General features: G+C 33.6%; 1 protein-coding gene across 1 annotated transcript in view; it reads left to right on the top strand.

Moving 5' to 3' along the window:
- The window catches only part of Rsrc1 (arginine and serine rich coiled-coil 1), a 426,533-nt gene that overhangs the window by 61,565 nt on the left and 338,526 nt on the right, over positions 1–26,442 (top strand). The window contains exon 4 of the mRNA XM_074073903.1: positions 24,176–24,349. Coding sequence (XP_073930004.1) covers positions 24,176–24,349 — 174 coding nt within the window. The remainder of the gene's footprint in view (positions 1–24,175; positions 24,350–26,442) is intronic.

The raw sequence follows: 26,442 nt of genomic DNA, 5'->3' as shown, positions 1-26,442 counted from the left end.
AATAACTAAAGTAAAAAGGACTGAGGGACTGGCTAAACTGGTAGAGCACCTTCCTAGCAATCACAAGGCTCTTAGTTCAAACCCTAGTACTGCCCAAAACCCTAAAAACAAACAAACACTCTATTCCCTATGTGTTACATGTTTCTTGTAGGCAACATTTAATTATGTTTTGCTTTTTTCCTCCACTGTTTTTTATCTGTGATACATTTGGAAATATTTTCTCCATTTGTCATTTGTGTTTTGACTTTGTTTATAGTCTTTTTTGGTTACTATTTGTTTCTTTTTTGTTTGCCATATAATCATCCCCTTACTCCCACACCCTTTCTGACGTTCAAACTCAGATTTTGTGCTTGCTAGGCTGGCACACTGCCACTTGACCACTTGAGGCACACCTCCAAGCCTCAATGTATAAAGTTTATGGAGTTTTTTATTTTATTTTTTTAGTGTAAACAAATTTCGCAATTTTGCACCTGGATTTTAGTCGTAGAGACCCTTTTCCTATACCCAGGTTATAAGAGAATTCACCCTTGTGCTCTTCTGTTACTTTTTAGAGTTTGTTTTGGTCTCCTGTCCATTTTGAGTTTATTCTTATATGTGATGTGGTGGCTAGATCTAATACTGTTTTCTTCCAAACAACTATGTTTTTTTTTTTCTTTTTGGCAGTATTGGGATTTGAACTCAAGTGCTCTACCACTTGAGTCGTGCCCCTAGGGTGCTCACCCTCCCCCCAACCCCAGTCTTTTTTTTTTTTAATTGTTGTGCTGGGTGAGGACATTGTGGCATTTATAAATGTTCTTATAATATGTCAAATATATCGTACTTGAATTCACCCCTCCATCATTCTCTTTTATCCTTCCTCCCCCCATTCCTGGAATAGTTTCAGCAGGTCTCATTTTTCCATTTACATACATGTGTACACAGTATTTGCACTATATGCACCCTTCCATACCCTTTCCCCACTTCCTCCATCCCACTGGTACCAACCCTCCCAAGCAGGACCTGTTCTACCCTCCTGTTCTCCAATTTTGTATAAGAAAAAAATGAAATTTTTGTTTGTTTAAGATAGCTACCCAGGGAGTTTCCTTGTGACAGTTCCATGTATATATATAAAACATAACCCAAATTGGTTCATCTTCTCTATTTTTCTTCTTTCTATCTTAGTCCTCTTCTTATGGTGGTTTCAACAGGTTTAAAAATTCTATATTCACTTTTGTATAGAGAGTACATCAACCATATTCACCTTCTTCCTTCTTTTACACTCCCCCCTCTTGTATGTGACTTCGCTTTAGCATGACCTGTTTTTCATAATATTGCTGTATTTGTATTAGGTCTGTATTCCATATATGAAAGAAAACATGTGACCTTTGACTTTCTGAGCCTGGCTAACTTCACTTAAGATGATGTTCTCCAGTTCCCTCCATTTACCTGCAAACGGCAAAATTTCAGTCTTCTTTGTGGCTGAATAAAATTCCATTGTATATAAATACCACATTTTCTTAATCCATTCATCAGTAGTAGGGCATCTTAGCTGTTTCCATACCTTAGCTGTTGTGAATAATGTTGCAATAAACATGGGTGTGCAGGTGCCTTTATTGTAACCTTATGTTCGTTTGGGTATATCAGTATATATATATATATATATATATATATATATATATTTTTTTTTTTTTTTGGATTGGATTTTGTGCTTTTGTCCAGGCTGGCCTCATAGTGAGACAGAAGGCTGTTTCTGCCTCCCATGTAGCTCCGTGTAACAATTTGTTAATTTTATACCCTGCTATCTTTGCTGAATTATTTTATAGTTTGAGTTAATTTTATCATTCCTTTCTCTGGGATTTTCCAAGCCAAAAGTATTTTTTTGTACTTCTTATGTCTCTTATTGTTTTATCTCATTTAATTGCATTAACTAGTATCTTCAGAATATTTTGTCTGTGTATTTTTGAAAAATTGAGGTTTTTTTTTTTTTTTTTTTGCAGTCCTGGGGCTTGAACTCAGGGCCTTCACCTTGAGCCATCCACCAGCCCTTTTTTGTGAAGGGTTTTTTTCGTGATAGAGTCTTGTGAATTATTTGCCTGGGCTGGCTTTGAACCGAGATCCTCCTGATCTCTGCCTCCTGAGCAGCTAGGATTACAGGTGTAAGCTATCAGCACCTGGCTAAAAAAAATTGAACTTTTTATTTTAAGATAATTGTGAATTCACATGAAGACATAAGAAATAATTCAAAGAGATTCCACACTTCTTCTTCATACTTTCTGTCGATGGTAATGTCTTACAAAAGTGTAGTACAATAACAGAAGCAGAATATTGACATTGATACAGTCAGTTGATACAGTCTTGTTATCATCACAAGAATTCACTCATTTTGCCCTATGGTAGCCACAACTACTTCCCTTTTGCCCATACCTCCTTTTTAACCTATGCAATTTTACATGATTTTTGTCATGTAAGAATGTTGTAGACATGGACTTCTGCAGCATGTAAATTTTGAGGTTGGCTTTTTTCATTCAGCATAATTCCTTGGAGATTTCTCCAACTTGTGTGTATCAATATTTGTTCTTTTTATTGTTGAGTAGAATTTCATGGTATGGGTGTATCTCAGTTTGTTTACTGGGTTATTTTCAGTTTGAGATGTTATGAGATAGCCTGCTATGATAGTTGTCTGTAGAATGCCATGTGAACGAACATAAGTTTTTATATCTCTGGGATAAATCCTCAAGAGTACAGTTAATGAGTTGTAATACTTTTAGTATTTTTAATACTAAATAAAATACAAATAGTATTTGTATTTTTAATTTTGTAAGAAACTGCCCAACTATTTTTCAGAGTAGCTTGATAATTTTACATTACTGCTAGCACTATATGAGTTATCTAGTTTCTCTGTATCCTTACCAGCATTTGATGTTGCTGTTTTTATTTTTAGTCTTTCTAATGGTTGTGTTGTAATATCTTATTCTAGTCTTAATTTGCATTTCTTTTATGACTAATGATGTGAACATCTTTTCATCTATGTATTTTCTGTCTGTATATCCTCTTTGTGAAACATCTGTTAATATATTTTGTCCATTTTCTAATTGAATTGCTTATTTTTTAAATTACTGAGGTCTGAGAGTTCTTACTTTAATTGTTAATTAATTAATTTTTGGTGGTACTGGGGTTTGAACTCAGGGCTCATGCTTTCTAGGCAGGTGCTCTACCTCTTAAGCCATTTCACCAGCTCATTTTTGGTGTTGGGTATTTCCAAGTTAGGATCTATTTCCCTGGGCTGGCTTCAAACCTTAATCCTCCTGATCTCTGCTGCCTAAGTAGCTGTGATTTCCTTCCCTTTCCCTATTCCTCTTATTGTCCCCTTAGTGTGTAACCCATGTCCAATAATATTACTGTGTTTGTTTTAGGTCTATAATCCACATATGAGGGAGAACATGCGATTTTTGGCCTTCTGAGCCTGGTTAACTTTGCTTAAGATGATGTTCTCCAGTTCCATCTATTTACTTATGAATGACAAAATTTCATTCTTCTTTGTGGCTGAGTAAAATTCCATTGTGTGTAAATACCACATTTTCTTAATTCATTCTTTGGTAGTGGGCATCTTGGTTGTTTCCATAACTTGGCTGTTGTGAATAGTGCTATAATAAACATGGGTGTACAGGTGCCTTGGGAATAACTTGAGTTGTATTACTTTGGGTATATCTCTAAGAGTAGTATTGGTGGATCACATGGCAGATCTATGTTTCATTTTTTAAGAACAGGCATCTGAATTTTATATTAACATCAAATCATTTGAAAGTTCCCTTCAACAATTTCAGGATGTCCTGTGTGTCTCTAGGAATTTTTTGGTATTTGGTATTCTTCGCTCTTTGACTTACTCAGGACCAAACGTGTATGTAGGGCCATCTTGGGTTTCCTTAGTCTCCTAGAATTAATTGTGTAGCTAAGTGATAATGGAAAATATGTTCAGAGTTTGTATGGAAACCTTTTTTTTTTAATTTTAAACTTCTTTTTGACAATATTGAGTACTTTGTATTCAAGAAAAGAATTATTCTAATAATTATTTTTTCTGATTTAATACGTTTTGAATACTGTTCTCTTAAGGATAAATATTTTAGCTTTTACCTCTCACAAGTAACAGTTTTCATTTTTTAAAGGAAGTTAAGCTCAAGTCCTGTTGATTCCGATTTGTGTTGCTGTGGTTTATATAGCATATATTGCAATGTTATAAATTACATCTATCTGGCCCCACTAATTTTTTATTTTTGGTTTTTGGTGTTGCTGGGGATGGTGCCTCATACAATCAGAGTCTAAGTTTCAGTTTTTTCTGTATTCTCCTTCCATGATTTTGTCAGTTGACACTACTTCCCATTGCTCCTTTTCTCATTCTATTCCTTCCCTCCTCTCTTACTAAAATGTTAATGTTATTGATGTAGACAAAGCTAAGAAGTTAAAGTTTCTAATTACCTAAAGGTTCTGGAGCTCTGGGTGATAATTCAAGGATTTAAAAGATAACTTTAAAGAACATGCACTTTTTTATTGTTTTCAAGAGAATAAACAGGATTGAATAATAATCTCTGTCTCTCTGTCCTTGGGATTGAACTCAGGGTATTATGCTTGCCTAGCAAACCCTCTACCACTTAAGCCATGTTCCTATCCCTTTTTCTTTCACATTGTTTTTAGATAGGAGTTACAATTAATTTTGCCCCTGCTGGCCTTGAACCTGGATTCTCCTCCACTGACCCAGTAGCTGGGACTACAGGTATGAAACCTCATGCCCAAACCTAACATCTTTACTTTTTTCAAAGCCAAGTTCAAGTAAGATGACACTTCAAATTCATTTATTCACATGTGCATACATTGTTTAGGTCATTTCTCCCCCCTGCCTCCTGCTCCCACCCTCTCCTGCCCACCCCTACAAAGTTTTTTTTTTTTTTAATTCAGTTTTCCTTACTCAGCCCTAGAAATAGAAATTAGTGATTATTTCTGTTTTTAAAGAAGTCCCTTAGTACTGTCTGAGTTTATCTTTTAGTGAACTTACAGACTATTCATTGTAAAAGTGGCTTAGATAGGAAGCTGTTCTTTTTGTGTTTTCTCATATCTAAAAATGAAAATATCAGCTGAAAATAAGAATGATTATATATTGAAGCCATTTTTTCCTCAGGAGGACTTCTGGGGAATAAAAGGAGTTAAATAACAATAAAAATGATTAAAATGATGGGGCTGGAGGTATGGATCAAGTGGTAGAGTGCTTGCCTAGCAAGCTCAAGGCCTAAGTTCAGTACCACCCTCCCCCTAAAAAAGATAAATTTTAAGTTTGACTATGCACCTGTGATTCTTTTTGGTTTTATTGTTGGTAAAAATCCACCCATGCAGCTAGGCACTGGTATCTCCTCACACCTATAATTCTACCTATCTGGGAAGCTGAGATTTGGAGGATAGAGGTTTGAGGCCAGCCTGGGTAAATATTTCCTAAGAGCCCATTCAAAAATAGCTGGATCAAAATGGACTGGAGTTGTGTGGCTTAATCAGTACAGCCCTTGTATTGTGAGTGCCTGCTTTATAAGCATAAAGCCCTGAGTTCAAACCTCAGTCCCACAAAAAAAAAAAATACATCCATGCTAGGTGATACTGTAATGAGGTCCTACTTTTATTATTTTTTATATTGTTTCCAACAGTATAAATTATTTAATCATTTACTTACAAGTAGATCTTGAGATTGAATTTTGGAATTCCTTTAAGTCACTGTGGAATCCACAGGAAAAACTGCTTTTTAAATTTTCTGTTAGCTATTTAAGATGTTCTATGTTGTTAACTTGCCTGTGTTTCACACACACACAAAGAAAACCTTAAAGACATAGGATTTATCTTTTTTGAAAATCTCCTCTGCTTCCTGTTGTGTGGTTCATGGAAAAAACATGAAAACAAAAAACAGACTAGGATTATTTTTTAAAGTACTCACACCAAATCAGGAAATGTACTAGCGTTTGTTTTATTTTCAAGTGTTCGTGTCTCTTGTATCAGAGCATACAGTAGGACACAGAACACAATAATGCTGTGGGTGCACCCAAGTTTTGTTTTCATTTATAAAATATCATGGTGAGCAGTGAGATATTTCCTGCCCAAAGTATCCTGCACTCTCTGATTCTTTTATTACCTAATTAAAGTCTTTGTGAGGCAAATAAAATATCCACCTAAACAACTGAGAACTTCTGCATAGACTCAGAAGGATAGAAAGCAAGAGAAAACAGAACAGGAAAGACCATGCCCCATCCAAAAAACAGCAAAAAGGCCAGGCAGGTAGATCTTACTCATAAACTATTCAATCTGTACATTTAAGTTATATTTACATGCTTGGCATTGAATGAAATCTTGCAGTTGTTACTTAAGACTTTGTAAAGATAATTTTTAAGGAATTTTAAAAGCAAATACTTAAAACTGAACTGTTTAGTAGCTGATGATTTTGTTCCAGTTTTATAATCATAGCACTTGGTATAATTAAGGGTTATTAAAATATTTGTCACTTTCAGATTTTATCTCCTATGAATAAGAAAATATTTTTAAAGTGAAATTTTAGTTAAAAATTTAAAATTATTTTTTGAGAGAGAGCACTGCTTTTTTGTTTTATTTTTGAATATGAAGTAATTTTTAATATTACAAAATCATGTTATCACAGTTTGTATAATCGTACTTATTGTACAGTTTTTTTGATTCATGGATTCCATGAATATAAAATTTTCATGTACAGGTTTAGATATGGTATATTGCAAAGCACGTTAAATTGATACTTTTTAATAGGATAGTAGAATAAAAATTAATGTTTAATAAATGTATAAGTATGTAATTAAAATTCGTATACATGTGCTTTATCATTTAAAGAAATCTTGTAGGTTAGTGTCATACCTGAGTGGAATGATACCCACTATTTATTTGGCTAGGTGAAGAAAGAGTTAAGTTTTAAGGCACTGGTTTACTTAGTTGATTAGCTTTCCTCTCTCTAACTTACCCTCACATGTACAATGCAGGAATTTACTTCATTTTTCTACTGACTGATTTTGCAGGAGCAGGCTTCATTATTCTATTTTATTTGGGAAAATTATCATTTCCTCTTACAGAAGCTGTTATTCTGTTAAGTAGTCATTAAAGCATCTTTCCTTTGAAGAAAAGAGCTTTTAAAATACATTTTAAAATTAATAATGATAAATATAGTCAACTAGTGAGAGTGTTGGAGAGGCAAACATTTTGATTTTGAAAATCGTGCCTTCCCCTGTTTTTAAAGAGATGATTTGAATGCTAATAAGAACTAACAAGTGTGATCTCCTACTTGTTGAGGACATCCATGGAAAACCTTATCCAAAAACCTCAATGGTTAGAATATAATGCTAGTAGACCAGCTGCTAAAAAGTTTCATTTGCTGAGTTTATTCCTTTACCCTTTTGTAATTTAAATGCCTTTTTTAAAAGTTTAATGTAAGAATATTGTAAAGTATATAGCATTTTAAGATTAGATGGTGACCAGAACATATAGTCTAAGGAGTTAGTCCAATATAATTGGAGGAATTATTAAATGACACTGACCTCATTTCCTTTAGAACAATGAAAATTAATAGTTTCACATTTTATTAGGCTTATATTCCAGATGTAGTGTACATTTAATTAAGTGTAGTTTCCTTTTAGTTACGGTATGTGTATCTGTTTTTTGTCGCGAATTCTTTCTAGTTTTACAGTTTTCCACATGTTTTCTTTCACCATTTATGATTTTTTTCAAAGTAGAGCTATAAGGATTTAAATCACTTTAGCATGCAGCAAAACAGTTCCCATTCAAACAATAAACGCCGTTTTAAAAAGCCTTTAGATCTTCTGTCACTTCATAAATATAAATGTATAAAAACGTTGCAGTTGTAGTGCCCACCTGCTAATTAAATGCAGATTTTCTCAAACTTGTTTAAAATCTGTCTTATTTGTTTCAACTCTGTCTCTGTTCAGAATACACATGGCCCTTGTGAAACTAATTATGCTTATGGAGCAGCTGTTAAATTTAGTGCAACTAATTTTATTCAATATTTTACATTTTAATTGATTACCTGTGAAGAAATTAGCAAATTAACACTTATTGTACAGTAACTGAATGGTCTTTTATGGTTACTTTCAGATTTAACAAGTGAACCAGACTTCACTTGTTAAGTGATGGAATAAAGACATTTCTAGGAATTTTAGATAGGAAAGTTATTGGAGGACCTTGATTATCTGGTGTGAAAATTTAGGAAGACTGATGAGTGATGCCAGGCATCTGTGTGTTCTGTATCTTGAGCATGAGAAGCAGATTGGAAAGTAATAGCTTTTCGCAGAATTTTGGTAACATATGGGCTTATCTGGATCTAAGAAGTCTTTGAAGATCTTTGAACTTCACTAAATGACTTAACCTTTGGCATAGTGGGTGGGTTATGTTTTTTTTTTTTTCTTTTTTTTTTAAAGTGGGAAAAGTACTAGCATTCTGTATTTCTCTTTTCTTTACTCTTTCCAGTTCTACCTTTTACTATCTTTTCTTAAAAAATGGAGAGATTGGAGATGATTATTAGGAATTTGGAATGATGAGGATTCAAGGCATTTAGCTAAATGGATCTACTTGTAATAAAGTAGGGTTAAATTTTTTGATATTGTTTCAGAAATGAGTTTGTAGGTATTAATTTTTGTTTTATACATTTTATTTGAAAATGATACTGCACTGAGAGCTCACTATCATTGTGTTGTAGTTAAAAGGATTTTAACAAACCTGGGTTCAGATTTTAGTTTTATTACTTATTTTCTTTGTGACTAAACTTTACAGAGTTTAGTTTTCTTAAAGTCAAAACAAAGCAAAGCAAACAACTGCCCCTAACAGGAAAAAAAAAAAATCTCTAAAATACCCAAAGGAGGTGATAACAGCCACTATGTTTAAAATACTCCAGAAAATTAAAGTGAATACTGCTAGAATGCTTTTTAGCACGCAGGTCTTGACAACAATGGGGAAAGTGTTAGGCCCTGTGACATTGCTAAATGAGATTTATACTAAATAACCATATTATTATGTGTATCTAAAGCATTAATTATGATAGTAAATGAGGAATTGGTTTTGATTTTTATTTATCAGCTTTGAATTTTGATAACTTAGTAATAAAACTTGAAGTGAGTCCAAGTAAATGTGTGTAGGATTTTGGTAAGAAATGTTATTTCATTTGGGCAGTATAAATAGGGACTTATATACCAGGAATGTATGAGTAAACCCCCATTTACAAACACTTGATCTAACTGCCCCTAGAGAGGACAGTTGATGTTGATTTGTAGATTAGAATATTAGATAACTATATTCTCTAAATAGATTTCTCTAAGGTAAATGAGGGTCAGTAAGTAGCCAAAGCTGAAAAATATTTGCTTGTTACTTTGTCTTAGTTGAAATTCTGAATGTATGTGTTCCCTAAAGAAATACAGGATGTTGCTGATGTTCATATTTGTCGTAGTTTTCTGCATAAGGTCTCAGGTACTTTCTGAATAGACTTATGTCGGTTGGATTGGAGAACTAGCAATCATGATTGGCTTTTTCTTTCTTCTCCTCTCTCCTTGCCTCTTTCTCCTCCCCTCCACAACTTCTCCTCTTCTTGAGTTCCTTTTTTTTTTCGTCCTTTTTGTGGGGACCATACTCCTGTGCTACCTGTTGTACAGTGTCTGATGGGTTATTCTTATAGCCTTTCACTAGTTTTCTTATCATTTCCCCTGGGGGTTATTAACTTTGTTAATCTTTTAGAAGAATCAACTTTTGTCTTCTTTGATCTGTTTCATTAGTTTTTGCCCTGCTCTTTTCCCTTTATTTTTCTTTTCATACTTAGAGCTTCATTTTCTATTCTTTTTCTAACTTCTTGAGATAGATGCTTAGATCATTTATTTTTGGCTTTTATCCTTTTCTCTCATGTGTATTTAGCTCTATGATTTTTCCTCTGAGGTGTGTTTAGCTATTTTCCCACCTATTTTAGTTTTCAATTCATTAAAAAATTTTAAAATACTGTGATTTCTTCTTTCCCATGGGTTGTATAGACATGTATCACTTAGTTGCAAAACATTTGGAGACTCTTCTGGTTGTCTTTGGTTTATTTTCTTCCTTAAATCCACTGTAGTTAGAATGCTTTCTGTTTTTTTAAAAATGTTCAGATTACCTTTATAGCCTACCCTATGGTTTATTTTAGGAAATATTATAGATAAACTTGGTGATAAGAATGACTGTTCTGCAGTTTTGAGGTATAAATAAGTGAAAACCATTTGTTCAAATCTTCTGTATCTTTTAAAATATCTTTTAAAAAAGTGCTAATTCTGAGAGTGCTCACAGACAGATCCACAATCAGAATTCTGCTTTTAAGTTTTTTCAACTTTGCTTTACATATTTTGACACTGTTATTTCGTGTTTACAAATTCAGAATTGTTATATGTTCATTGTTGATCGACCTTATCAACATGAAGTGTCTTTCTCTTTATTTGTAGATGTAACCCTTACTTTGTAAACCCCTACTTTATCTGATATTGGTATAGTTTCATCATCTTTTTGTTAGTGCCTGCATTATATTTTTTCTGTACTTTTATTTTCAGACTTTCTTTGGTCTTTTATTTAAGATGTTCATTTTGAAAATTGTCTATAGTTTGCATTTTTCCGTCTGACAATCTTTCCTTTCATTCATACTATTTAGTTTATTAATTATTAATATATTTGGATTTGAATCTACTCTGATTTGTTATTTTCTGTTTGTCCAATCCATTTTTCCCATTTTTTAAACCTCTTTTCTTTTTTGGATTAATTTTATTTCACTTTTTTCCTCTTATCTTGTATGTTTGTATACTTTTAATTTACTTTGATATACCTAGACATTGTAGCATGTCCTTGACTTTAGAGTCTAGCATAAATTAGTACTTTCACTATATTTTTCCCTATTGCTTTGGTTTTTGAAGGAGAGCTCTGCTGGATACACATTGCAAGCACACTTTTCTTCTCTGTTATGCTCTTCAGGAAAATTAATGCCATTACTTTGCTATATAGTTGAGAAGATAGATGGATCCCACCTTAACTCTGTTTTTAGTTATTTGATCAGAGTGTAGTTTTTTCTTTATCTTAATGTGCAATAATTTTCTCAGGATGTACCTCAGAATTAGTTGTGGTTAGTTCATTTCTCCAGATACACATTGTACCCTTTCTACATGTAGCTTCCTCTAGTTTCAGAAGTGTTCTTGGGTTGTGATTGTAAATATTCTGTTACTTTTTTCTTTTGGGCCTTGTTAGGTTGAATATTCATTGTTATCTCTTTTTTCTTTTACTTTTTCTGACTTTCTTTCTACCTTTTGGTATTGTTTTCTTTCTCCTGGTTCTTTGTATAATTAACACTTATGTCTCTTATTATATGTTCAGTCATATCCTTCAGTATTCAAGCCTTCTGAATTGGCTTTTTCTTTCTTATTAAAATTTTTTCCCCTAAAAATCAGACATCTCCCTGTTGTTTGTCCAATTCAGTTCTGAACTTCTGTTTTGCTTATATTTTTACATTTAATTTATGGTGAAGTGTTATGTTCTAGTCTCCTTTGCTTCATGACTTTTTTATAGGGCATATTTACATTTTTCTACTGACAAATCTTGATTCTCTCCTTGTTTCTTTTCTTATTGTTTCTTTGGATGGCTATTGGATTCTTTTTGTTATCATTCATGTTGATATACAGGATTTTTGTGGATCAGCAGTAATAAACAATTTTGTGGGTGTACTGGAGGTTGGGGGATCTTAAAAGGTTTTTTGAGAGGCATTGTAGTTTAGTTCAATAAAATGTGTTTCTTTAATAATGAGCAATTTTATGGTGGCAACTAGGTCTGTGTGTTAGTCAAAAAATTTTTCTGTTGCCATGAAGAATGCCTGAAAAAAACATCTTGAAGGATGGAATTCTTTCTTTTGGCTTATGTTTTCAGTTTCATTTCCTCATGATGGGGAGGGTGCAGCAGGGCATAGAAACTCACATTGTGGCTGTCAGGAAATAGAGGAAGAAAATGCCTGTGTTAGGTGCCTGTCTCCTTTTTTCCCTTTTATTCCATTAGTGCCCCCAGCCAATGGAATGTTGCCATCCATATTTGGGCGGTTCTTCCCCCTTGGTTAATATCTCTGGGAGCTCTACACCCAGAGGTATGCTTTACTAAGCTCCTTTAAACCAAACAAGTTGCCATCAGGATTAACTGTACGTTTGTTCTCAGACCCTTGATGATCTGAGCTTAACATTTTGTTTTCTAGTTTTCTGTTGCCACCAAGCCACCAATGGCTACCTCCTTTTCCAAAGTGCACCTTTTCTCCCCAAATATAGGTCCTTTATGGTTTTAATTGAATCAGGTATGGAGTAAACTTAGATATCCATGGTCACAGTGTCATCCTGATATGGAATCTATGTTAATTTTTAATCAATGTATAATCATTTTTTTTATGGTAAATGTTGTCTTTATTTGTAGCATTCAACTTAAGAGACTACTTGAAGTATTGTAGTTGTTTTTTTGAAAGACAAAATATTAGGGTATTTGTTTTGATTACATGTGTTTAGAACTTATTAGCCAATTAAGAAACTTGACAAATTGGCTTTTGAGGGCAGTAATTCATTTTATATAGAGATGTTATGGTGATCCTTCTTATTCTGTAGATATTGAAAGCATTTATCTGTATAATAGGACATCTTGCTGTCCATTTATTGCTTATATATTGTGTGTTCTAGAGTGTCACATTTTTTATCAACGGGTTCTTTGCTTATAATACATCTCCATATTGGCTTTGGTACTCTAGAGACTTCTAGAGTGATTCATCAGAAAGATATTTATTTAAGGAACCAGGGACGAATAACATCTTAAATTATAATATAGTTTCTTTGGCTTTTTTTCTTATTTGGTTAGGGTAGAAAAATATTTTTATTTTGATCTGTTGTTTTATTCTTGATGGGGACATTTAAAATTTGTAAGTAAAGCTACTTAATAAAGTAAATGGGATTGTTTATATGTCTAAAATGTGAATCTTATTCAAAATATAAAAAGTAATTCTTACAATAATGAAGACATCATTAGCTGAATTCATTTTAAATCTGGGCTTGCTGTTGTGGTCCATTTTAGCAGCCTTTAATAATTTTGTTATGCTTGTGTTTTTGCATTTGCTGTCTTTTCTCCCATGGATTTTCTCCAGAGTCACTTTTTGTTACCTGAAGGCTATAAGCAAGATTAAAATAATGAACAGTAAGGCAGTGGCTCGCCCCTGTAATCCTCGCTACTTGGGAGGCTGAGATCTGGAAGATTGAGGTTTGAGGCCATCCTGAGGAAATGGTTTGGGAGATCCGGTCTCCAAAATAACCACGGGGAAAATGGACTGGAGATGTGGCTCAAGCAGTAGAGTACCTGCTTTGCAAGCATGAAGCCCTGAGTTCAAACTCCAGTTCTACCAAATAACCCCCCAAAAATGAACATTAAGACTTTGGGAAAAAAATGGTCCATTAGCTTATATTGCATACTGTCTTATTTTAAAACTACTTTCTTTAAGTTTGACATCATGGGTGACTTATACATCTGCTTTTGCTATGATAGTTTGTTGAATCACACCAGCAACATTTGTAGAAGAATATTCTAGAATGCCATGAATTGATTGTATAAAGACATAGGATGACTACTGAGCAAGATAGTTTTGGAGAACAGCAGGGATATGTTTTCTGCAGTGGAATCTTTATGTTAAGGAAAATCATGAGATAGGTATGGAGATAACTGAGTTTGCTTCATTAATTAGGTATGTAAAGAGCACAGGAGGGAAAGAAGATGCTAAGGAGGGCTAGATTAGAAAGTAATTGATAGAAGACCTTGCAAATCCCAGTATTTAGCTGTGCTACAGCAGTGATAATAGTGTTCATACTCGGGCTTCCCTGGGACATGCCATTTTATCCTTGTTGCTCTCATGTCGTAGCAACCCTTAACTCCCCCAAAGATCCCCATTCATTCCCAAAAGGCCTGAAGACCGGGATGATATGTCATATGGTCTTCCTCTTAGTAGCAAACCACTGATGATCATGCATTTAGCTGCTGAAGGGTTACCTGTGGAGAAGACAGATTATCATTCACAATTCAGATTATCATTCGTTTTCCTACATAGAAGAATACAGTGAAACTTGAACAATCCTTTTGTCAAACTAAACATTCTTTAAAGCTCTGTCAAAATCCGAGTGCTGTTCCTTGTTGGATTAGCTATGGTATAAGGGAAACATTTGATAAGTTTCTGATTCAAATTTTATAAATTCTTTTACATTAGTGTATCTTCATTAATAATTTCTCAGTGCCTGCTTCCTCCTCTCATGTCACTTGTCTGTTAGCTCGCAAATCATTTATGTGCAAGTATCTAATCCTCACAGAAAGGTACTAGTTACTATTTTCCTTTTGCATATAAAGATACAGATGCTCAGAGAGGAAATAATTTATTCCAGGACACCATTATTTGAGGAATTTTTCATTTTTAACTTAATACATTTATAATTTAGGCATATTAGCAACAAAATATTTAGTTCTAAGAGTACAGTTAAAAATATGATTTCACCAAAATGCACCTCATCAGTAGTCACAAATAGTTGTACATTTTCTCCAACACTATTATATTTCTAGGAAAAAAGAAGCAAACTACTAAGAAATTATATTAGACATTTATTCAAAAAAGAAATTCCAAGTTTTGTTACAATTTCAACTAACTCACCTATCTTTAAAAAATTTATTGTTGATGAACATGTATTAATTGTATAAATTAATGGAGTTCAGTGTGATACTTCAATACGTATGCAGCATGCAGTGATATGCAATAAGTATGCAGCATGCAGTGATCAAATTCAGCCTCCCTTTATCTACCTCCCCCATTCCCAAACTCTCATAATTATTATTCTGCATTCAGATTCACTCCCCTCATTTTTAACTTCCACATACGAGATTGAATACACATTACTTGTATTTCTGTATCTGACCTCTTTCACTCAAAATAATGCCCTCCAGTTTCATCCATTTCACTGTGACAGGTTCCATTATTTTTTATGGATGAATGATATATCACTGTGTGGGGTATGTGTGTGTATCACATTTCTTTATCCATTTATCTGTTGGTGGGCACCTAAGTGGATTCTATACCAATTATGAATAAGTACCACATAAACATGACATATACCTAGAAGTGGGAGAGGTGGGTCATATAGTAGATCTAAATTTAACTTTTCAAAGAACTTCCACACTGTTCTCCATACACTTGTACTAATTTATATTTCTACCAACAGTCTGAGAATTCCTTTATCTCTACATCCTCACCAGCATGTTATTGTTATTTATTTATTTTTGATAATGGCTATTGTAGCTGGGGTGAGATGATATGTTATTGTAGTTTTGATTTGCATCTCTCTGATGGCTGATGATATTGAGCATTTTTTGTTGTTCATTTGCATTTCTTCTTTTTTATTAGAAGTGTCTATTCAGATCACTTGCTCATTCTGAAACTGGATTATGTCTTTTTTTTTTTTGCTGTGAAGTTTTTTGAGTTCCTTATATATATTAGATATTAATCCTTTGTCAAATGGATAGCTAGCAGATATTGCTTCCCATTCTGTAGGTTATCTCTTTACTCTTGTTAATTGTTTCCTTTGCTGTACCAAACCTTTTTAGTTTGATATCCCATTTGACTATGTTTATTACATGGGTCTTTGGTTCACTTCAAGTTGAGTTTTGTACATATTTTAGTTTTTTGTTTATGGATATCCAGTTTTCCCAGCACCATTTACTAAAGGGACTGTCTTCTCTCCAAAGAATGTTTTTGGCACCTTTGTCAAGGATCAATTAGGTATAGATGTATGGGTTTACTTCTGCAGTCTCTATTCTGTCCATTTGTTTATATGTCTGTTTTTGTACCAGTACTGTGCTGTTTTGGTTACTATGGCTCAAGGGTATGTCTTGAAATCAGATATTGTGATGCCCAGTTTTTTTTTTTCAAGATTCCTTTGGCTATTTATACTCTTTAGTGCTTCCATATGAGTTTTGATATTGTTTTTACAGTCTGTAAGAATGGCATTGGCATTTTGAAGAAGATTGCATTGAGTCTGTAAATCACTTTGTGAAGTATATTTTGACAATATTAGTTGTCAGTATTCTTTCAATCTTTAACATGGCTAGTGTTAGAGTTTTTTTGCATCTTCACTTCTTTCATCAGAGTTTTATAATTTCCATTGCCGAGGTCTTTCCACTTCCTTGGTTAAATGTATTTCTTCTATATATTTGTTTATTTTATAGCCATGGTTCATGAGATTGCTTTCGTGATTGCTTCTCAAAACTCTCATTACGGATGTATTAAATGTTACTTCGTAGACTAGGATAAAGTTCAGTGGTGGAGTGTTTGCCTAACATTTATAAGACTGCAGTTGATTTCCAGTACCAGAATAAAATAAAAGTAAAAGTGAAATGTTCTTGAGTTGTGTATATTGATTTTATATTCTGCAGCATTACTGGATTCTCTTATTAGTTCCAGTAGTCTTTTGGTAGAGTCTTTAGGTTTTTCTGTATATAGTATCAGATCATCTGCAAATAAGGACAATTCGACTTTTTCCCTTTCTATTTGTATGCCTTTTGTTTCTTCCTCTTGCCTGATAGCTTTGGTTCACACTTCTAGTACTATGTTGAATTAGGGTGGTGAGAGTAGACATCCTTGTGTTGCTCCAGATCCTAGAGGACTATCCTCATCCTTTTCCCAGTCAGTGTGGTTTGACTGTCACTTTGTCTGGTGTGGCCTTTTTTATGTTGAGTTATGATCTTTCTATACCTAATTTGTTCAGAGTTTTTATCAGAATGGGGTGTTGAATTTTGTCAAATTTTTTTTGTATCTCTTTTGGGGTAATCATGTGATTTTTTTTGTTTGTTCTTTGTTCTGTTGCTATATTGTATTACAGTTATTAATTTGCCTGTGCTCAACCATTCCTGCAGACCTAGGATAAATCCAACCTGGTCAAAATGAATGATGTTTTAAAAGGCATTATTGAATTCATTTTTCCTACTATTTTGTTGAGAATCTTTTTATTTATATTCATGAGACATATTGGTCTATAGTTTTCTATTTTGGTTGTGTCCTTGTCCAATTTTGGTTTCAGGGTAGTGCTAGACTTGTAGAATGAGTTTGGAAGAGTTCTTTCCCTTTGAATTTTTGGGAATAGTTTGAGAAGACCTGATATTAATTTCTTCAAAGTTTGATAGAATTCATTAGTGAATCTACCTGGACTTTTTTTTGTTGGGACACTTTAAATTACTGATTCAATGCACTACTTGTGGATCTGTTTAGGTTTTTTATATCTTCATGATATATTTTTGGTAGTATATATGTGTCCAGAAAGTTATCTATTTGTTTTAGATTTTCCAAATGACTGATGTAGAGTTGTTTGTAGTAATTGTTAATGAGTCTTTGTGTTTTTATGGTATCAGTTCTAATGTCTTTTTTCTTGTATTTATTTGGGTCTTCTGTTCTCTTTTCTTACAAATTAAAGGTTTGTCAGTTTTGTTTATCTTTTCAAGAAAATCTAATCTTTGTTTCATTGATAATTTGTATTTTACTTTTAGATTTTTTTTTGTTTATTTCTGCTCTGATCTTTGTTTTTTCTTTGTCTACTAAGAGTTTGTTTTGCTCTTATTTTTTTAAGTCCTTGAGATATATTGCTAGGTTAGTCTTCCTATTTTTTGGCATAGGTATTTGTTGCTATAAACTTCCCTCTTTAATAGTACATGAGTTTGCTTAGTTTCTTTCTTTCTTTTTTTAAATTTTTATTTATTATGTTTGTTTTTTGTTGATACCTGGATAGAACCAAGGCCCTTGGGCATGCTAGATAAGTGCTTAACAGTGTGAGCCAAGGACCCATCCTTTTTGTTTACATTTTGTTTTTTAGATAGGATGTCACTAACTTTGCCCAGGCTGGCCTCAAACTTTTGATCTTCCTGCCTTTCCTTCCTGAGAAGCTGGAACTATAGCCCTGCACCACCAGGCCTGTCTGCATTTTAGTTTCTGAAGTTCCTTTTGTTTTTAATTTATAGTTTTATTTCATTATAGTCAGAGAAGACACATGATATAATTTCAGTATTTTTGAATTTGTGGAGACTTGTTTTGTGGCCTACCAAATGGTCTATTCTAGAGACTATTCCATGTGTTTATGGAAAGACTGTGTATTCTGCAGCTGTTTGTTGTTATGTTCTATAAATGTCTATTAAGTCCAATCGATAAATACTACAGTTTAACCTTACTGTTTGCTGATTTTCTGACCGGATGATCTTTCAGTTGATGATCGTGTGGCACTGAAGTGTTCCACTGTTATTGTATTGGATTTTATTGCTCTCTTTGGATCTAATCATTTCTGTTTTATAAAGTTAGGCGTAGTGCCCTGGTATTAGGTGCATCTGTATTTGCAGTTATTAAAACGTGTTGTTGAATTAATCCCTGATATTTATGGAATGACTTTCTTCTTCACCTGTCTTTTGCTACTCTGTGTTTTCACAACTAATTGCTAGAATCATATTTTGATCTTAAACATGCAAAACCAAATTAAAATAATAGACTATATGTCTGTGCACATAAAGTATAAATGGCTGATGTCACAAAGAGACTCCTGCTGTTTTATTGTTATTATTACTTCTTAATCAGAAAACTTTAAATTTTGACTATTTTTCAAAGATTTTAGTAATAATCTGTTAAAATTTTCATTATATTCACATATAATAGAAGCTTTGATCAGTATGAATCTGTAGGGACAATAAGTTATGGTTATAAACTGTATGATATGGAAAGACATTTATGTAAACATTAAGAAGAGTGCTCAAAGAAGCTTAGAAAATGTTGGAAATTTGATTTTTGTAAATTAGGATACTAACATAATTAAGCCATACTGACATTTGTAGTGATAAATACTGTAACTTCTCACAATCACTTTGAAGCTCTTTGGCGTATGATGTAACATTGTAATTCACTGAATAAGCCTGTTAGGGATGGACCCACCAAAACACATGCGATGCTCTTCAAACTCAGCACCAGCGAGCAACAGCACCACTTCACGTGACCTCTCCTTTCCCGCTTCTTTATTGTTTGGCAGTTTGTATTTGCACTTTTCTTTTTGTTTGATTGGTTCTGCTAGAAATTTATCATTTTTATTAATACTCTCAAACTGCCAGATTTTGTTTTTGTTGATATTTCTCTACTATTTTCTATTTCACTTATTCTTGCTCTTTTCTTTAATGTTTCTTTTCCTTCCCATAAATTGGGTTTATTTTGCTTTTGATAACTTCTTAAGGTGAAACCTAAGATAATTAATTTTAAATTAAGTCTTTCTTCTTTTATATATATGTATATATATATATACATACTTATATATATGTATGTACGTATGTATGTAGGTGTATATATATTAATTGTACAAAAGAATTTCATTGTGATATTTCTATACATGCATATAATATATGTTGATCAACTTCAGCCTCTGTTACTCATCCCCCTCCCTCCTTTTAACAGGTTTCATTATTCTATTTTCAAACATGTGTATCAGTACTTCAATCATTTTCATTCCCCTCTCTCTCTTTCATTTTGCCCTTGCCTCTTACTCCTTCCCACCCCCAAACTGTCTCCATTTTACAGTCCTGTCATCCTGTCATATTCTGCATGTGAGACAGAACATGTGGTATTTGTTTTTTTCAGTTGTGGCTTTTCATTTAACATCTCTCATTACGTCCATTTTCTTGCAAATGACATAATTTCATTTTTTATGGATGAATAATACTCCATTGTGTGTTTATAATATTTATATGTATATGTGTAATATGTATAATGTTTTCTTTATTCATCAGTCGATGGACACCCAGGCTGATTCCATTGTTTGACTTTTGTGTATAGTACCAGTATACACTGTCTATTGTGTGCTGACTTACATTTCTTCATGTAAGCGTCAGGTGTGGTATAGCATGATCATATGGAGTTCTACTTTTAGTTTTCTGAGGAACATCCATACTGATTTCCACAGAATGGATTTACATTCCTATTAGTAATGTTCAAGGGTCTCTCTCTTTGCATGCTTGTCAGTGTTGCTTGTTTCCTTGATGATAGCATTTATGACTGGGGTGAGATGGAATCCAGCATCATTTTGACTTGCATCTCCTTTATGGATGTGAGCATTTCTTCATCTATTTATTGACCATTTGTGCTTCTGTTATCTTTTTTTTTTTTTGTCCCAGTACTGGGGTTTGAACTTGGCCTCACATCTGCCCAGCTCTACCACTTGAGCCAGCCCTTTAGGTGAGTTTTTTTTCAAGATAGGCTCTCATGAACTGTTTCTTCTGCTTCTTTCCAGCTCCCTGATCTCTGCCTCCCAAGTAGCCAGGATTATAGTTGTGAGCCACCAGCACTTGGCTATACTTCTTTTGAGAACTACCTTTCATTGGCCCATTTTTAAAAACTATTATTTGTTCTTTTGGTGTTAAATTTTTGGGTGAGTTTTTTTTCAAGATAGGCTCTCATGAACTGTTTCTTCAGCTTCTTTCCAGCTCCCTGATCTCTGCCTCCCGAGTAGCCAGGATTATAGTTGTGAGCCACCAGCACTTGGCTATACTTCTTTTGAGAACTACCTTTCATTGGCCCATTTTTAAAAACTATTATTTGTTCTTTTGGTGTTAAATTTTTGGAGGTCATTAATCCTTTATCCAATGAGTAACTGCCTAAGATTTTCTCCCACTCTCTAGGCTGTCTTTTTAATCTAGTGTCTTTCCTCTGCTGTGTAAAAGCTTTTTCATTTGATGTAATCCACATGTCAATAGTTGTTCTTATTTCCTGAAAAATTGGTGTCCTGTTCCAAAAAGCATTACCTATGATGTATTTTTATAGGCTTCTTCCCTATGTTTTATTCTAGCAATTTCACTCTTTCAGGCCTTATGTTTCAGGTGTTACATTTGACTCACTTTGAGTTAATTTTTGTATAGGGTAAGAGAGAGAGATCTAGTTTCAGTCTTCTATGTCTGGATATCCAGTTTCCCCGGCACCGTTTGTTGAAGAGGCTGTCTTTTTGCCAATATGTTTTTGGTGCCTTTGGGGAAAATCAGATGGCTACAACTGTGTGTGCTTATTTCTTGATCTTTTATTCTATTCCATTTGTCTACAGGTCTCTTTTGTGCCAATACCTTGCTATTTTTATTGCTATGGCTTTGTTTGAAGTCAGATAATGTGATTTCTCTAGTGTTGCTGTTTTTGCTCAAACTTGCTTTGGCTATTTGAGGCCTTTGTGTTTCCAAATGAATTTTAGGATTTTTTTTCTATTTCTATGAAAAATGACTGGAATTCTGATGGGGATTGCATTGAGTCTGTAGATTGCTTTTGATAGTATAGCCATTTTCACAATATTCATTCTGCCAATCCATGAACATGGGAGGTCTTTCCATCTTCTAGTGTCTTCTGTAATTTCTTCAAGATTTTATAGTTTTTGTTGTAGAGGCCATCCATCTCCTTAGTTAGGTTTATTCATAGTTATTTTATTTTTCAAGACTGTCGTGAGTAGAATTGTTTTCCTGATTTCTTTCTCATCTTGTTAATTATCGGTATATAGGAAAGCTACTGATTTGATTTTCGAATGTTGATTTTGTATCCTGCTAGTTTGCTAAACTTTTTTTTATTAGGTATACTTTTTAGGGTCTTTTAAGTATAGAATCATATCATCTGTAAATGGGGATAATTTGACTTCTTCCTTCTCTACTTATATTACTTTTATTTCTTTCTCTTGTCTTTCTGCTCTGGCTAAGAATTCTAGTACTGTACTGAATAAGACAATGGACACCTTTGTCTTGTTCCTGACCTTAAAGGAATTGGTTTTAGGTTTTTCCTCATTTAGAACAATGATTCCTATAGGTTTTTTGCATATAGATTTTATTATGTTGATGTATGTTCCTTTGTTTTCCATTTGTGGTGATGGAGATTGAACCTAGCGCCTGTGCATGCTAGGTAAGTACTCTACCACTGAGCTACATCCTGTGCCCTTTCTTCCTCACTAATATAAACATTAAAGGTATGAATGGCTCTCTAAACATTGCTTTAGCTATAGCTACCATTCTTATGTTGTTTTTTTCTACATCATTCAGTCTAAAATATTCTCTGATTTCTTTTGTGATTTCTTATCTGATCCATGAATTAATTAAAAGCATATAATTTACTTTCTATATGGCTGTTTTTTCCTACATGTCTTATAGATGTTAGATTCTAATTTAATTCTGTTATAAACATTCTATATGATTTCTTGTTATGAACTCAGCATTTGGTTATCATGAAGTACCCATTCTTTTCTTGGGTGATAGTCTTAGTTTCTGAAGTTTCATTTACATGGTATTATATATTAATTTCAACCTTGCTCGGCTTACTGCTTGCCCAGCATATGCATATTTAGCCATCTATATTCATCCTCTCTGTTTGCATATTTATTTTTAAAAATTTATTTATTTGGAAGCATGAGGTTTGAACTCAGCACCTCACTTTTGCTAGGCAGATGCTCTACCACTTGAGCCATACTCTAGCCCCTCTGCGTATTTAAAATACATATTTTATAGATAGCATATAATTGTGTGGCTTTTAAATTCATCCTATAAGCTCTGCTTTTTAATTAAAATATTTAGTTCATTAATATTTAATGTACTCATTAATATTATTAAAGACTATCATCTTATTTATTTGGCTTGTCCCATCTGTTTTTTGTTTCTTTTTATTTCCTTTTCAGTTTCCTTTTGAATTAATGTTTTTAAGAATTTCTTTATATTTCATGTGTCAGCTTTTTAGCTATGCTTATTATTTTTATTTAAATAGTTGCAACAAGGACTACAATATATGGCCTTGAATTTTAGTGTACTTAGACTTATTATTCTATCACTTCATATCAAAAGTTGAAACCTCATAACTGTATAGGTTTATTTACTTGTTCCATTCTTTAGTCTATACAGGTTATACCGACCTTCATCATAAACCCTCTATTAGAACATTGCAATTTTTACTTTAAGTACTTATGTTTATTTTAATTGAAGGGAATAATCATATTTTGACACTTCTTTTAGTCTTTCCTGTGTCTTCATTTCTCCCTAAAAATCTAAGTTTTTGCCTCCTACGCTTGAGCCTGAATAGATTTCTTTAGTATTTATTGTAACACCATGCAGGTCTTCTATTGATGATTGCTTTTTAACTTTTACTTAAAAATTGTCCTTGCTTTATTTAAATGTGTTTCTTTTTCTTTTTAATTTCTGGAGATAGAGTGAACCAGGGCCTTTTACTTGCTAGGCAAGTACTGTACCACTGGGCTACAACCGTTACTTCCATTCTTGAGAGATCTTTTTGCTGGATACAGAATTCTGGGTTAACTTTTGTTTTCTTTACCCTGTTAAGAATTTTGTTCTACCGTCTTCTCATCTAATTATTTTTGATTCATATCATTGTTCCTCTGTATATAATGTGTTGTTTTCTCTGATATTTTCCTGCTTTCTCTCCAACCTTTAGTTTTTATTTGCTTGACAGTGGCATTCCTGTTTATGGTCTTCTTCATAATGTATGTTATTTGTAGTTCACTGAACATCTAGAATCTATATGCTTACCTTTCACTAAATTTGTAGACTGTTCAACCACCACTTCTCTACTTCAGGGAGTAAATAAACATGCTAGACACTTGAATTTTTTCATACAGTAGGGGGTCCTTTTCTTATCAACAATCTTTTTTTCTCTTAGGAAAGTGTTTTTAAACTGAATGTGCAGATTCAATTTTTTTTTTTTTAAGTACTACAGGTTTGAACTTAGGACCTACACCTTGAGCCACTCTATCACTTTGATTTGATTTGATTGATGGATTTTCTGTTATAGATTCTTTCATATGTTATCACTAATCTGCTTTTAATCCCATTAGCATTATTTTATAGAGTATAACTTTCAGTTACAGAATTTCTGTTTTTTGTTTTCTATTTTTTTTCTGAAATTATTTAGCTTTATTTTCATTGCAAGCATAGTTGTACTATACTTTTAAGTCTAAACTAAATATTTCTTCCAAATAATTTTTAAAGGACATTTTCTTTTTAAAATACAAAATATACACTAAATGTATTTAATAAAATATGCTTACTGTAGGTCCAGGTCAAGACCTCGTCCACGTTCCCTTAGTCGAAGCAGTGAAAGGTCCAGTCACAGAAGAACCCGAAGTCGATCTCGGGACAGAGAGCGGCGTAAAGGCAGAGATAAAGAGAAAAGAGAAAAGGAGAAGGACAAAGTCAAGGACAAAGAATTGCACAACATCAAGCGTGGGTAAGTTGAAGCAGATCTTATGCAGTGATGACTGATTCCATGGCAATATTCAAACTATAGCTATCTATGTAGATAGATAGATATATAGATACATCTGGGGTATAGATACACCCCAGATGGTACTGGGGTTTGAATTCAAGGCTTTGTGCTTGCTAGGCAGGTAATCCACCACTTCAGCCATGCCTCCAGCTCTTTTTTCTCTAGTTATTTTGGAAATAGTGTGTTGCTTTTTGTTCAGGCCAGTCTGGACCACGATCCTCCTATTTAATTCTTCGCAGTATAGCTGGGATGATAAGCTCCTGCCTCCATGCCCAACAGTTGGTTGAGATGGCATCTCGTGAATGTTTTGCCTGGGCTGGCCTAAAACCATGATCCTTCAAACCTCAGTCACTCCGTAGCTGGGATTGTAGATGTCAACCACTGGCACTCAGCTCAGACTGTATTTTCTTTCTCTAAGGCTTGTTGTTTTTCCAACCTTGTGGCTAAACTGCTGTAAGAGTGGAAGAAGGTAAATAAAAGAGGAGAATAATACAGAAAGAAGAAAGGATAAGTAAAATAGTTACCTCATTTTTTTTGTGGCATACTTCTATTTATATTTTCATTTAATAATATAGCAAAGTTCAGAATCACAATATAAATAACAGTGTCAATGTTTGATACATATATAAAAATGTACATAATTCTTTAGGAAACTTCTGTGTTGTTTTTTTTTTTTTCTCTATATTTTATCTTTGTTGGTACTGAGTCTTAAATTCAGAGCCTCACAAGTGGTAGCACTCAAGCCATACCTCCAGCATTTTTGCTTTAGTTATTTTTCACGCTTTTGCCTGGTGCCAGCCTTGGACCTTGACCCTCTACCTATGTCTCCAACCTAGCTGGGATTACAGGTGCAAGCCACCACACCCAGGTTTTTGGTTGAGATGGTATCATGTTAACTTTCCCCCTCCCTGCCAGACTGGGCTCAAACCATGATCCTGTCAAGTATCTGGCATTACAGGAGTGAGCCACCACACCTGGCCCATCTATATTCTATTTCTTTATTATGAATATGAATTTAAAATTTGAAGACTACACAGTAAATAAAAATATCTGATAGGTTATTGGAAACTGTTAGGGGAAAAGAACAAAGATTAATCAGGAGGGAACTGGTTATTTACTGTTGGCTAGGCCTCTCTTAGTGTAGAATGGGGAGTGGAGCGTTGCTATGGTGTGTAGTGCGTTACAGTGAGTATATCAATACTAAAACAGTGGTTCTTATTCTGTCTGTTTGGAGATTGAAATCCACTTATCACTGTTTCTCACATTTGAAGGTTAAAATGAAACTAATCTTGTTTATCAGCTTAAAATGTAGCTTCTTATGTGTTTTATTCAAGATTGGCATTGTGGTCTTTTTATGCTATGAAGTAGAATAGTTTGGGATTTATCCCCTTTGTCAGTTTTTCAACATCCTGTGTGAATATGTTTACTGTTCTGATATAAATGTACTTACCTTTAATGTATCAGTTTTCATTGTTAAAGAGCTTACTGGTATCTTAGGTCTGGTTTTCTGAGGTCTTGATTCTGTGAAGAATTACTAAGTTTATTAAAGATATGAAAATCATGCCTCATCCCTTTCTGTTTCATAGTTGTCTTGTGCTTATCTTATTTCCACATTTGCAGTGATGTTATATAAATCTGTCTCGATTGCTGACCCTTAAATATTCTTGGGAATGTTCAACTTTTGGTGAGGTTTGAAAGAGGATAATATTATTTTGTGACTTGTTTCTCAATAACCCCACATCATTAATGTTCATTGAGCAATTATATTCTTACCAAATTCTGCCTTCTGTCCTATTCTAGTTTTTAAAATTGTTTAATGTTACAGGAGAGGAGGTAGGGGCTGGATATGTAGCCATGAGTATAGAGGGCTGAGTTAGCCAGATGTGATGACAGCCAGGAAGGGTATGGGAGAGGTCTTTTGGTAAAAGAAGAAAGTCAGTAGGATGATAGATTCAAAGTGAGGATGCAGGGTAAGTTTCTGAGACTGGAAAATATTGATTAATAGGATGATTAAGATATGTCAATCGAGAGACTGCCTTGCTTTTTGGTTTTTT

This window comes from Castor canadensis, chromosome 5 (assembly GCF_047511655.1).
Source record: "Castor canadensis chromosome 5, mCasCan1.hap1v2, whole genome shotgun sequence".
Classification (NCBI taxonomy): domain Eukaryota; kingdom Metazoa; phylum Chordata; class Mammalia; order Rodentia; family Castoridae; genus Castor; species Castor canadensis.
The sequence above is the reverse complement of the archived record's forward strand: the minus strand, read 5'-3'. Positions and strand labels throughout refer to the sequence as shown.